The sequence below is a fragment of the Tetranychus urticae genome, chromosome 2 (assembly GCF_039701765.1).
Source record: "Tetranychus urticae isolate SD_2017Ah chromosome 2, NJAU_TeUrti_SD_1.0, whole genome shotgun sequence".
NCBI classification, from domain to species: Eukaryota; Metazoa; Arthropoda; class Arachnida; order Trombidiformes; family Tetranychidae; genus Tetranychus; species Tetranychus urticae.
Window position 1 is genome coordinate 1,907,362 of NC_142959.1, and position 14,799 is coordinate 1,922,160.

Consider the following 14,799-nt stretch of genomic DNA (forward strand, 5'->3'; position numbering starts at 1 on the left):
AAAAAAATTCATTCAGTTACCTTGACCCTTACCTTTTATTACTTTGAATCATTTTCCTTCTGAAAAAAGCATCAGTATTATGTTGAAAGTCACGAAACAGATTTGCATCTTGGAAAGACGAGAACAATTAACTATTAACAAATTTTACTTTCACATTAAATTTATGTACATTTATTTTGTCGAGTAACAATTATTATGTTATTACATTAAAGAAAGCCAAACATAACAAAAAAACATTAATTAACAATAGATGGGGCGAATGAAGGATTTGAAATAAGGAAATAACAGAAGAGCATTAGATAAGCAAAGCCCATCAAGTATAACATAAGGGACAACTTTCTTTGACTTGATTCTAGTGAATTTGCTGAACTGCTTAAACATCGTAACTTATCTTCAACCGATAAATCATCACTCCATTTAGGTAATTTATGCTGAAACAGATCGGTTGCCGGTTGGCGAAATTTATCACGTCTACCCATTTTAACCGGGAACTCTTTGATTAGCCGCGTCTCTCTGATAATGGAGTAAATCCCTTTGTCTTTTGTGGACCACTGTTTATTAAATTGGTCTATTGTCATGGTTTCTTCTAAATTTAATGTACAAGTGTTTATAAGTATCCTGAATTTACTTGATCTATTCATCATATTCATCTTGGACCAATGACTCCAATCCTGATTCAACAAATTTATGGTAATATCAACAGCTGAATTTGCCTTGACAACACCAAATCTAGGAGAAACTTGGTAATCGTTTGGATGGTTTGATTGAACCTTGAAACAAACTGATTTATTCAAATTGTTTTCAATTCTCAGTGATCCTGTGTAGCGACCTTTGATTAAACTGTATTGGAATTCAATTGTATCAACTGGTTTGACTGCAAAAGCGGTTGCTGGATCTATGACAACTTCATTATCATTCAAATCAACTTGCACATTATTCTTGCCTTGATAGTTAGTTCCTTGGAGCTCTTGTTCATCCTTTTCTGGTGTATCAAAATAATCTTCTGGTTCATTCCAATCAACAGTAGACAAGAATTCGTCAGCTTGATCTAGAGCGTCTTGATATACTGGAATAATCCTCTTATAATCGTCCTTAGTGTAACCATAACGTTCTACCAATTCTTCTATTGGCATTGAGTGTTTCGGAACTGAACAATAGTTGCGCTTACATACTCCACCAAGATAATGAGGAACATTTTCTGGGTCGATATGCTCATAAATTTGATTTCCATTGACAAATTTGATCAGCTTGAAGTAATCATCGTTAAGGAATGAGAAAACCATCTTGCGGAAAGTATTCAATGCCCATGGTACATTAAGAACGAGAATGTATTTAACACCTGCCGGACAATAATTGGCTCCAAAGTTAATCATAAACTTTAGGTAGTCCCAATCAAGATTCCTGTAAGAAGCAGATGTCAAATCAAAAACTAGTGCATAGCCTTTAGCCCCATGAATGCGATCAACTTTATCAAAAACATGAACAAAAAAGGCTTTTGTGTATTCTTCCAGCTCTGGGACTTTGCGGTGTTGAGATACTCGTATGTAAATTGTGGTATATCCTGATTTGTCTGGTTCATAAGGAAACACTGCTGATACCTTATAAAATTCAATGGGAAAACTGTAATCCCGATAATTGTCGAGTTTCACTGTACATTTACGCCATTTCATAGTTGATATCATCATATCCAGTGCTGCATCTGGGTTACAATGACGTGATCGGTAAAATCGGTAAACATAATGTAGATCCGTCATTACTCTTTGATAATCGCTGTAGATACAATTATCTGGGAATCACAATAAGTTAGTTTGAATCCAAAAAAGAAGTTGTGAAAATTATCAAGGAAAAGTTGGTTAATTAAGAAGACAACATAAATTGTTTCAAGCTTTTAAATATTATTGTATTCACCACCTGTTCAAACTATGGATACTATTTTCAAAGCTCTTACGTATTTCTCGATCTAAATAATTTTTTTGGAAGCAAAGCTGAATATTTCAGACCGAACTGACTTTGTAAAGTTAAAATCATCAATCGGTTTTAATATATTCCCATTGTGGAATCTAATGGACACCAAGGTTGCACCTGGAATTAAAATTTGCATGGTTACTAAAACTATCCAAGCCTAGCTGGTATTACATTGTAATTGGTAATTATGCTGAAAAGCAAGATTGATGAATCTACTTCATATTTATTCAAAGATGGATCACAGGATTACCATATTACCTTTCTGGATTTTGAACTAACTAGATACGGCTTTCTGGTCCAATCACTCACAAGGTGAAACTATTAAAAATATCAAAGATCACAATCTTACCTGGATTGGAGCGATATTCCTGTTCAAATTTTATTTGAAGATCCTTTATAATAGTTTGGGTTGCTGGATCATCGTAAGAAGCCATGGTAATGAGCACTTGCAATGGAACAAAACTTTATACAATTTTCAGCGAATGAAGAAAAGTAAAGATGTCACAAATTTGACTTTGAAAGTGAATAGTTTGGACAATTATTCGGCAACTATGATTCCATGTGTTGAAGTGAACACTATCAATGTACAATCAATTTAGCAAAAGGATAAATTTCAACCTGATCAAACTAGTATCATCTTTCAAAATAGCTCACTCAGCTTCTCCCTTGATCATGAATTACTTTCCACCAAACATTGAAAAAAAATTATTCCTTGTTTACCATGTTTAAGGCAACTTCGAAAGAGAGGGAAAGAGAAAGTTGTAAAGTCTAAATAACTCATTCGATGTATAAAAATACGGTTTACTCGTAAAACCGGTTCAACTTTTTAAAGTAAAAAGATAATAACTTTCCTCTCATTCTCATTCCCACTTTCACTTTCGCTGTTCTTTCTCATCGTCATCTAACTCTTCTTCATCATCATGATCACAATCATCATCAACGTTTACTTCAAGTTCAAACCTTTTTCCCTTTTCTCATCTCTTCCCGATCCATTTTAACCTTTAACTTTCAACAAAACAACAATGTTGGATATCAAAATGTATCTCCAAGCAGCTTAATTGCTCATTTTTATTATTTACTCAATTACATTTCAAATTTCCTTCAATTGTCAACTAGTCACGATTTAATCTCACTGTGGTCAGTCAAGATTATACATTTGGTTTAATTAGAGGGAGAAAAATAAACTAAATTCATTCTGGACAATTAAAACTCTCACAAAATCGACACCTTTTCCTCATCACAATGCTTTAAAATAACATTTCTTTTGTCTTGATTACTTGATTAACCTTGCTGCCATTCTGATTTGCATCGCTATTTTTAACTGTTTACTAATTGTTAGTCAACAAAAATTTCCATCAAGCAAGACTGTTACAGGTTCTAGCTGTTTACATTTACTAGATTACCAGAGGTACAGCAATTATACCATCACAATTGACTAGTGTGATTGAAAAGCTAAAATAATCTTCGTAATAAAATTTCAACATTTGAGTTAAATAATTTCAATGGCATTTAATTATTTTATGCCTCAAAATATTATAAATTTACATATTTGCAGTTCAAAATGATTTGATCTAATTTTGTTAACAATCCTTATTTTATTATTGCTTTGACTTTGACAGTGAAACTGCGATTTTCCAAGAATTAAATTTGTTGTATGCTAACTCCAATTGACTTAATAGATGAGATGTAAGCTGTAAAAGAAAAAGAAAGAAAACAATTAAATATTTGACAGTGAAAATGCGATTTGCTGAACATCAACAGGTTTTTTGGGTTAAGCTGTATTATTATTGAAATAACATTAATTAGACTTGTGTTACAATTGCAGGAAAATAAAGATGATAATAACACTAATAAAGGATAGTCTGAATGGTTGCATGTTTCTCGAGCTTTCAATGATTATGTTAATGGTCAAACTGTAAATTCATCTAAAGGAGGACCTGCAAATGAATAGGGAAAATCACCTCTTAGGATATTTTCATGAAATGAACTTTTCCGAATGTAAATTTTTATGCTGATTCCGAATATATATTTCTTTTTTTGCTAAAACAACGCATTCACAAGGAAAGTTCATATTATGATTCGAAGGTTGCATTTTTAAGCACGTTAAAAGAGGTCACTAAGCCAGTCGGTTTTATTCGTGGTCTATGTTATCAAGGCTACTGAATAATATAGTGAAGGTTTGACCACTGAAAAAATCGCCAAACAGGGTTAAAATTGCAAAAATACAAATTAAAATATCACATAGTATTAGTGACCTTTTAAACATAATGAAGATGCCGTCTAAACCAGCTAAATAGTGACATAATCAATGTAATCAAGCATGCTGAATAATATAGTGAAGGTTTAGTTCCTGAAAAAATAGCCAAACAGGGTTAAAATTGTAAAAAACTGAATTTGAACAGGGATTAATAAGCGTTTTTCGAAAATAATGAAAAAGGCGTCTAAACCAGCTGAATTTTGGCAAAATCAGTGTAAGCGAGCAATGCGAATAATATGGTGATGGTTTGGTTCTTGAAAAAATAGCCGAACAGGGTGCTGCATTGACATTTAGTCAAATTTAACGAAATCCAGTTTTCTGCAATTTTCAATCTGTTTGGCTATTTTTTCAAAGCTGCAACCACTACTAGATTATTAAGCATACTCGCTTACACTGATTTTGCCAAAATTCAGCTGGTTTAGACGCCTTTTTCATTATTTTCGAAAAACGCTTATTAATCCCTGTTCAAATTCAGTTTTTTACAATTTTAACCCTGTTTGGCTATTTTTTCAGGAACTAAACCTTCACTATATTATTCAGCATGCTTGATTACATTGATTATGTCACTATTTAGCTGGTTTAGACGGCATCTTCATTATGTTTAAAAGGTCACTAATACTATGTGATATTTAAATATTTTGGCCGATATCTCAAAAACTATGCATGCTATAAAAAAATAGATTTGATTTATGAAATTAGCATTATATTTTGCGTCTGAAAAGTAACATTTCGAAAAAAATCGAGAACAGGCGATTTTGCAGGTCCTCCTTTTCAATACTTGTAATGAGTGAAAGAAAGTATAATTGTTATCTGTTTTCCTCTTTATGAACTTTCATTAGGAATAGATGGAAGTAAATAATTATTACAATCATACAGGTGATTAAATGATTAACTTATGTGGATTCACATATCCTTAAGTGATTTAATTGCTATTTGTTGTTATGATACCAAAATGGATCCTCGATGCAACAGTTTTTTCCTCTTTTATTTCGAATAAAAAATAATACTTTTCCTTTCATCTTTGGCTCAAATTGAATTCCCAATTCAGATTATCATCTATATCAGGAAATATTGGTTCAGCAATTTGAATTAATAAATTAAGCGCAGTACAAATTAATCTATTCCTTTTTATAAATGAACTAAAAACACCTTAACTATCACATTTACAAAAACCTTTTCCTTAGCCTTAAGCGAAATTAACTGTTTTAGTTTAACAGTGAAATTTAATCATTTAACCTTGATTTTAAAGTTTATTTGTTTTATTTATTTTTCACTTATTTTGACAAAAAAAATATTAAAGGAAAAAATTTGGGATAACAAATTAATTGGACAAAAAGAGATATAACTAAATTGAGTAATTTACTCGAATGCAATGATATGGATTATCAAATGAAACCAGAGTATTTCTTGTTCCAGGTAAAAGATTTCACGATTGATGATGACATTTCTTTCCAATGGTTATCATGAATATTTAATTTTTGTGACAATTTCACGGTGCAATGGTGATAAACAAATGAACCAAATTGACCAGTTTGATAAACCTTGTCTCCTGTAGAGTTTCAAGAGAGGTTATTGACAAGCATGAGGTTGATGAGATGAATTCACATCAATTTGCGTGATTATGAATATGAACTTGACGATGATGTGGTCCAGTTTATGAATGAAAACAAAGGAAGGCTGGAGCAATAGGACACCATTATAAGTGACCTCTGCGTATCCTAAATTTATACAACTTGTAAAAGATTCACTTCACTTGTTTACTTGAATCAGCATCAGAATTTTGAATAATTCTGTAACTGCTGAATGATGGACTGGTTGAAAGATAATCAAGGTGAACCACGATTAGAGCCGCTGACTATTTTTGACAGCCAGTTGTTGAATTCATTGGCCATTGTTTCGTCAGTTGGTGAAGTAAATGGTGATTGATAAATGTTGAAATTTGAATTGGGTTGACTGGGTGGACGATTAGATTTATCAGTAGTCAACCAAAGGATAGGGAAATCCGGTCTTCCGGGCATGTATTTGCTTCGTTCAAATAATTGTTTGGGAATCTCAGATCCAATCAGAACCAAACCATGAGCTTCAAAGAGGCAGATATCGGGAACGGGCAGAGTTGGTCGTTGGATATTCCAGAGTTCCACTTCGTTATTATTGTTGCAAGCAATTTCCAATATTCTCAGTGGACATAAATTTTTATCAAGCGAGAGGACTCTATGGTCAAGACCAGCAAGACGATTAGCGAAGTTTGTACAAGCTTGAATATTTTCTAAATTTATTCCAGTTATCACAATTTTAAATCGTGAAGGCATTCCTCACTTATGGACAATAAACAACTGAACAATTGGAATGTTTTTTTGCCAATAAGGTTTGAGGTTTGATTAATTGAAAGTTGATTTAGGAGCAATTTCAAATGAACTTGTTTTGTTTTCCTCTTCTTTTTGTTTGGGATCCAAAATTGAGTAACCAAGGCAACTTGGATCATCATTTGAGAAGATAATTTATCCAATCAGCAAATCGATTGGCTTTCGATGGACTTATTTAACAGGTGGATGGAAATCTTGAGCGGCAAATATTTCACAGTGACTTGTGTTGTTTTTGATCTTGATAATAAGAACCATAGTAATCTAATTGAATAAATTACACCATGGCTAGTTATCTCTCAAATTGAAAATTCTGCAACTTCTGATTAATTTTAAAATAACAAAAGTTAAATGCACTTTTTTTATTGTCAGTGAAAAATACACAAATATATAAGTGAGTTGAGACAACTCAAAAAGTTGAGTCCATGATTCCATTTTCGCTCCAATATAAATCAATATATTTTCTTGGCTTATTTACGCATTAAAGCTGACTTTTTAAGTTGCCAAGAATTAAATTTGTTGTAAGCTAACTGCAATTGACTTAATAGATGAGATGTGAGCTGCAGAAGAGAAAGAAAGAAAACAATTAAATATTTAAAATTATTTACTATTTTTAATGAGAAAGTAGCTCTGTTTGGTTAACTAATATGTGTTCAATCTGATTATGCCATAACAAAAAAATACACAATTAAAATTGAATACTATCTGGAAAAATTTATCGTCAGTTTAGATAGTAATTGAATAATCGATGCTATATTTGCAAAATTGGTCATTCTAAAAGCACGACATGAAAAAATGTTGTAAAGATTTAAAGTAACGAATTAAGTCTAGTCTGAGTTTTTGCTTTATGCTTAAAAGTCAAAATTGTATAAGTTAATGAACACTTGATCGTAATAGTAATTTTAATTCGGTCTCAACGAATAAAAATTTAAAAAAGTCAATCCCTCTGAGAAGAGGAAAAAGCAATTGCTAGTTTTAATGATTAAATACTGAATAGATTTTTCAGCTTGGATAAGAATCAAGCTTGGAAAATCTCTTCAATTCAGAATCAGTAGGTGTATAACAAAATAACTAATCACTGGGTGAATTGACTAGTGTCTTAACAATTTTAAATATTTAAATTATAAAATTAGATGATTTGGGAAAGAAATTATAATTTCATTTGATAATTTCTAGGTGAAGATGGATCAGGTCTTGGGTTTCCGCTGCGTAACCACAACATGATATGAAGTGTAATGCCACAATCAGATCGATTTGTTTTCAAATTGACATTTGGTTTGATTGTATAAATATTTTTGTTTTTTTGTATATAAACATTTATAACAAAATAGATAAGATGGAAATAAAAATACTAAGTGAAAGACATAACAGAGTCAATAGCACTAATTATGAAATGTCCATTTCTTGAATTGCATACCTCTGAATCGTAATGGTCTTTCACTAATTTATCATGAAAAGCTTGGACTTTGGTAAATTGGAATCTTTCTAATGTAGACTTCATTTGACATAGTTTTTCCTCGATAAGTGGACTTGTGACAGGAAAGCAGGCCCAAAAGTGTCTAAGTAACTCATTACACGAGAAATAAAGTTGCTTCAATTGGCTTTGGATATCAGCTGGTATGACGTCTTTAAGGCTAGCGGTGTGAGTGTTTTTAAAGTACGCTCCTCCAGGAGATAATGCACTTAGAGCAGTTATAGCGGCCGGCGATGAGAGAGAGTTATTTAAAGATAACCGCCAATTCGTTAGAATATTATCTTGATGATAAACTGATTGTAGAAGTGTTAAATTGTTATAATGATTGTGATTCCCTGAATCCTGTGTAGGTCCTTCGAGATACCTTTGTTTGTTACTAATTTTTAACATCTTAGATTCTTTTGTTGACCATGAAAGAGGATCGATTAACGCTTCGGCGTCTAGATCTTCTAATTCAGTTTTTTCCTTTAAACGTTGCTTCTTGACTCTTTTGATTTCCTCTGAATCATCTTCGATATGATTTTTACCTAAATTATTGTTTAAAGATGTATCACTAATGTCTTTTTCTTTATCCTTATTTTTCCCCTTAACAACGCCATTCACATGGGGAGTTGATGAGGTAGATGCTGGTGATGGAGATGAATGACCATTGACGGTGGCACTTATTTTACCCGTTGAGTCACTTTTACTGGCTTCTAAAATCATAATTGAATGTAAATTGAATCTTTTGATCAACGCTTGATTAGCGTTTGGTAAAGTTGAGCTATCTCGATCTTTTTTCGATTTATCCTCATTTTTGGGATCACTTGAATTATTTGTATAATCAACATCATCAAAATAAGTAATATCAACAAATGGATCTTTTACACCTCTTTTAGCTGCAGTTCTAATATCTATCTCGTCTGACTTAGCACAGTCAGCGAAAAGATCTCCTTTTGAAGAACCAGATGAACCGCTAAAAACTCTATCACGATGGAAATAATGACTTTGAAAGAATCGAGTCCAAAATTCTGCTTCTGTGATTTTATGAGGAACATTTTCAAAATGTTTCTTTTTCACTGCTGGATATGTACGGAATATTGCTTCAATAATGTCTGTAGTAATGTTGTACTTAATACCATTACAGCCATCAGCTTGAGGCTTGATGTCCGAGAGGAAGGCAGCAGAAATTCCCACCATTTGTTCATTGGAGGAATGGAGATTAACAGCTAAATTAGGTTTATCTAGAGTAGATGTTGGAGACAAATTTAGAGTTTTAATCAATTGTGGACACCTAATAGGTGCTAATTGAGTCCAAAATTCATCACTTGTGATAACACCACTAACAACCAAATCTTTATATAAATTAAACAGATCTGGATCCTCTTGGAGAATACGATTTTTTTCTTCTAATTCTTTGGAAATTTTCTTCTTAAACTTAGGTAATAATTGTTGTAGTAATTGTTTAACCATATCACGATCACTTAATTGTTTTTCTACCCCCTCTGGGCTGACAAAATGGTATGTTGTAGTGTCACCGGAATGCAGGACCAATTGTAATTGAACTTTCGCCTTTCCTTCGGGTGATATTTTCTGCATCTTAATATCCGCATATTTATGACTGATAGTGAAACAATCTTTACCATTCGGCATCCAGGCGATCCGAGCTTCCATGAGGTAAAGAGTTCCATCATTTTTCTTATTCCGGACTCCATTTACAAGGAGTAATATATCCTCAGAAGAAGTTGTCATTAACTGGCTTGATTAAAACTTAGCTTACAACTAAATTAAAATAAATAATGATTAGAGATGAATGGAAAATAGTTAAATCACAAGGAAAATTAAGAAGAGCTACAAACATTAAACCACAATTATTTACCCGAATTGTAACAACCTATTGGATATCTCCCCCATTACTAATGTGGCGGTTGCACCGCTAGAGTGCGTACACACTAAAGAAATGGAGCGAACTTCAAAAAATATCAAATGCATTGGATTTAATGATAAAACAATTTAAACAAGAGTTGATTAACCTAATTAACTAATCTAAATAACCAGAACTATAAACCTTACTAGATGCCTGAAAATTATAGCTTTCTTGTTTGGAATAAGCATTCAATCTTTCATTTGAAATGAAAAGATTAATATCTTGGATAAAGATTAAAGAATAAAATTCTATGGCATTTTTAAAAGGTAAAAATTTTGATTTAAACTGCGATAAGAAGGGTGAATGCTAAGCCTTTGAGAAATTTCAGAATTAACTTGACCAAAAAGATAAACCTTCAGTCTGAATCCTCAAAATAAAATAATAACGTTGCTTTCAGCGATTGAACGCTCAATTGATACAACAACAAACATGTAACAAACTTTGAACTTGTAAGCCTACTGAGCCTAAAAATTAGCTTAATTATTGTCGATTTATATGATATAATACAACTGGGCCAATCTTTAAGCGTAATCAGGTAAATAAACTAATGCTGTGAATATAAATCTAACGGCCGTTTCATGATTGTTGATGTTTACACAAAAAATATTGTTTCTCATCCATGAGTAGCTCTTTTTGCTTCTTGAAAATAACTGACCTGAAACGATTAGAAAATGAAAGTGACACACAGTTGAAGGAAGTCTTTTTTTCCCATTTTGTAAGTGAAAGGAACGAAATGAAAAAAATTTGTCTTTATAGTTCACTGAATGAAAGCTATTTAGGAAATTGATGTTTTTCCTGAAAACTGGTAAAGCTCAAAAAATGAAAGCTTGAATTATAGATCTTTGATGTTTTTAAACATTGAGATATAATAATTTCAATTGAAAAAATACTGATATTGCTTCAGGCTTACAATTAATCCTTACCTTTGAATTGTTGAAAGAAACAAATCTCAAATATAACTTATATCTTTAATAAACTTCAACTCTCCAAATGGTTATTCAACTAATATTTGTTACATCATATTTGTTTATCAAACATTAGGTAAATTATTCCAATTATAGTGAATCGTGAAAGGCAAAACAACAATTGAAAAGACTGTAAATTAGGAATAAATTGGCTTTCATGCAGATTAAAGTGTTTAACATTAAATACTTCAACACGAAACATCATGTTGTTTACCTTGATTGGAACACATATTTAACATTCCTTTCTCTTTCTGGTTTCAACGGTTACAATATATTCCGACAGACAGCAGCAAAGTAGCTTACAATAGTAAATGTTTTGTAAGGAAACTTAACATTATGTGCCTCTAATCAACAATCTTAAACAAGTGATTTAATTTAATCATCTATTTTTTAATTTATTTTATATGTGATTTCAATTGTTAAACACCTAGATATTTTTGTATCTTATATTTTGAATTGTTCATCCGTCTCTATTTGCTGGTCTGTGAAGGACAAAAGGTCAATAGGATTCACAATGGAAACTAATCTGTTACAAATGGATAGTAAAACCATTAAAAAAAGTGATAAATATGAAATGTTGATGAGATACTGTAATGCAATCGAAACACAATTAGACGACGAGGAAGGCTCTAGATGTATTCATGAGCTTGAAAATTATTCTCGGAAAATTTCAAAATTACAAAAAGTAAGTCAACCTGGACTGTTATGAATGAGTGTAACTTTTACTTATTAACTCTTATCTTTATCTTTCTCTCTATCTCTCTCTTTTCTACATCTATCTTTTCCTCCTACACCTTTCTCTCATAAAATCCTTGTTTCTAGCTTGAATGTGAACTTCAAAAAGTGCATCAAGCTCACGAAGACTTGATACGATCGTCCGATAGGAAAGAAAAGTTGGAAAAAGCAATGCGTTTCAAGCTTGAGATTGAGATTAAAAATTTAAGAGAGGAAATCAAAAATCTTAGAGGAGAAAAGGAAAGATTGGAAATTGAATTGCAAGCCCAGAGGCTAACATTGGAAGAACAGCGGAACCATATCGGAGTTTTGGACAATGCATTAATGAACGCTCAGAATGATGTTGCCAAATTGGAAGGAGAATTAAGAAAGAAAATCGCTTTTGAGAAAAAAGCTACACATTTACAAAACGCTCTTAGAAATATCGAATCAGCAAGTGAAAGGCAATCTCAAATGGAGAAGAGAGTACGGAATCATCTTGAAGCAGAAATAAATTCTTTAAGGAAACAATTGAATGGCTCTGGGCAAATGAGTGATGATAAAAAAGAAATCGAATGTATGAAGAAAACATTACTCGAGTACGAGGAGAAAATAATCACGCTCGAAAATGAAGTTGCTAAATGGGAAGGCAAATATTTTGAAGAAAGCACCATGAGACACATTGAAGTAAATGCTGCATCGGCTCCAAAAGATGCCAAAATTGCTGCTTTAAAGCAAACATCACAGGAATCGGAGAAGATGATTCAAGAAGCTCGAAACGAAAGATTGAGACAAATGGATGAACTTCATGATGCTCATAAAAGAATCGCCCAGTTAGAAAGTAAAGTTAGAGATTTAGAGGCAAAATTAGCCGAAAAAGATGCCATGGTAAAAGTTCTGCAGCAGCATTCTCGAGAAAAAGATGTTGTTTTACAAAAATCACTTTTAGCACATCGAGCCACTCCAGGAAGACATACGAGATCTGTTAGTTCCATGGGACTGACAACTTTTAGCTGCTCTGGTAATACGGCTACTTTGACGTCTGAAGGTAGTTCGACCTCTGTGAGTGAGGTAAAAGAGGACAATGTTCGTAAAGAAAGTGTTGACTTCTATACTTCTACTTCAACCTCCAAATCAAACACTCTTAGTAGTAGTGGAATTCCCACTATCAAAAGTACATCAAATAATCTCGTCACTAGTAACAGTACTAGCAGTAACTCTACTAATAGTACCACCAGCAATAATAGTAGTGGAACAAGCATTGCTAGCAATCATGGTCATCATAATCTCGACGAACAATTAAAAGAACTCGATAAGCGTCTTATCAGTAAGGTAAGGCATAAATATTTTCCCATTGTTGAAATGTTTCGTTAGGTTCCCTCATTTTGACTATTCATTAGATAAATGAAAAATTAAATAGGCGAACAATATCCATCCCACTCTCGTGTTGATTTTGTTTAGATTTGTGCAAAATTTCCCTTCCAAATAGATTGCAATTACAGAGCTTGCAAGAGTTCAATTACATTGAATCAGCTTATACATCAGATGCATGCAAAACAATGAACCGGTCTATTCATCTAGCAAACATCCGTAATCAAGCCTAAGATGTGAGATCACAATAAATGGAAAAATGCCATTTTCGAAATGGGCTTGAAGTATTTACTAATTGTTTTGTCAATTAAAGATTCTTAGTGTTATTAATTTCTTCTGAAAATTGAATATCTATTACTTTCAGCCTGGTTTTATTGTTTCAATGTTGAAAATTCTAGATATTGGATATTTTTCAGTATCTTATTTGGTTTATTTTAAAACACCCTCAATTTTTAATGGTTTGATTCTGCATGACAAAAATGCTAAGAATCCTTGGACTAGATTTCTCTGTCACTTGAAAAATTCACTGAATATTCAGTTAATAAGTTGATCATTCAACATTTTTCTAAAATTTTAAATCAATTCATCCATACAAGATATTAATTTGATTTTTCTTTTTTTATTTCGATTTAGGACTCTATCATAAGAGCTTTAAGATCAGAAAAAGAGAGATTCCCTAATCATTTTTGGAGAGTATGATTTTGGTTTTTTAATAAAGATGACACATATCAACCTTGGAAAGAAGATATTTTTTGTCGATGTTACTCAGGTTCCATACTGGAGATGAAACTTGATCATTTTTATGACCATTGTCTTTGGCTGATCGGAATCCGTCTAACGTGTGGTATTTCGTTGGAAGATCCACAATGACAAAAGATCCATATTATCACCTTCACCATCACCATCATCTTCATTTTCATTGCCTTCACCATTATCATCATCATCATTGTTTATCATAATAAACAATTTAAAAGCCTTGATGACATTCGCATCGTCAATTCATATTCTCTGAAAAAATGGCCATATTTTATTGCTTGTTCTCTTTGGTGTTTACTGTGTAATTATTAATGTAAAATGTCTTACCAGAAAACAAAAATTATGTTGATAAAAGCTTCTTGCAATTTAAGAAAATTTTAGCTAAATTAGTGTAAAATTTGATTATAATTATCCTTTTACATAAATAATATTAAATATATATATAAATATTATACATATTATTAATATTATTACAGTTACGATCAAACAGACCTGAGGATATTTTATAAATTTTATCAAATAATTTGTTAAACAAATGGTTTGAATAACTAAAATGAATTGTAAAAATTATCCTCAAAAAGGCCATTCTCGTACTTGTATTTAAAATCATTTAGTGCCCTATTTATGTGCCATAAATTAGTATATTTATGTAATTGTACAGTTGATTAAATAAACGGAAAGAATCTTTTTCTTCCCTTTTCCACTTATAATGGACATCTTTTGTTCTAATTATCACAAGTGAAAGTTTGATTCAACTGATTGATCTCACAGTGAAAATCAACTTTCTGATGCTTTCCAAACTATCGTTTCAGGTCAACAAACACGACAAAACAACTTTCATTTTTCATTTGTATGTCAATCTGTAAATTCATCAAACGATTAACTATCATATAGCAATTACCGAAATTAATGAAATTAAATCAAGCAATTCTGCGACTGTTTGCTACAGCTTACAATATTTCGAGAAAAAAATTTTGTCCAGAGATTGAATTTTAATATTTTTTTGTTTTTGTAAAGGTCAGTTTTACGTT

General features: G+C 31.9%; 3 protein-coding genes across 5 annotated transcripts; 1 reads left to right on the top strand and 2 right to left on the bottom strand.

The window, feature by feature from the left end:
• Positions 1-127: 127 nt before the first annotated feature.
• On the bottom strand, positions 128-2,555 carry LOC107363622 (motile sperm domain-containing protein 2). Its single transcript, XM_015930874.3, has 2 exons — positions 2,315-2,555; positions 128-1,786 (listed from the first exon to the last, which is right to left on the bottom strand). Exons 1-2 carry the CDS (start codon positions 2,397-2,399, stop codon positions 237-239), a joined length of 1,635 nt encoding a protein of 544 aa, XP_015786360.2. The 5' UTR covers positions 2,400-2,555; the 3' UTR covers positions 128-236.
• Positions 2,556-6,929: 4,374 nt separating this feature from the next.
• On the bottom strand, positions 6,930-11,135 carry Tfb1 (transcription factor B1). 3 transcript variants are annotated; one of them, XM_015930917.3, is made up of 3 exons: positions 10,886-11,135; positions 8,000-9,817; positions 6,930-7,142 (listed from the first exon to the last, which is right to left on the bottom strand). In XM_015930917.3, exons 2-3 carry the CDS (start codon positions 9,785-9,787, stop codon positions 7,053-7,055), a joined length of 1,878 nt encoding a protein of 625 aa, XP_015786403.2. In that variant the 5' UTR covers positions 9,788-9,817; positions 10,886-11,135; the 3' UTR covers positions 6,930-7,052. The 3 variants fall into 3 exon arrangements, with proteins under 3 accessions (XP_015786403.2, XP_089123650.1, XP_089123649.1); XM_089267524.1 differs by lacking the exon at positions 10,886-11,135 and adding an exon at positions 10,618-10,656; XM_089267523.1 differs by lacking the exon at positions 10,886-11,135 and having other exon boundaries at positions 8,000-9,915.
• A 117-nt stretch (positions 11,136-11,252) lies between these two features.
• On the top strand, positions 11,253-14,478 carry LOC107363659 (angiomotin-like protein 1). Its single transcript, XM_015930918.3, has 3 exons — positions 11,253-11,612; positions 11,750-12,973; positions 13,646-14,478. Exons 1-3 carry the CDS (start codon positions 11,442-11,444, stop codon positions 13,709-13,711), a joined length of 1,461 nt encoding a protein of 486 aa, XP_015786404.1. The 5' UTR covers positions 11,253-11,441; the 3' UTR covers positions 13,712-14,478.
• The last annotated feature ends 321 nt before the right edge of the window (positions 14,479-14,799 follow it).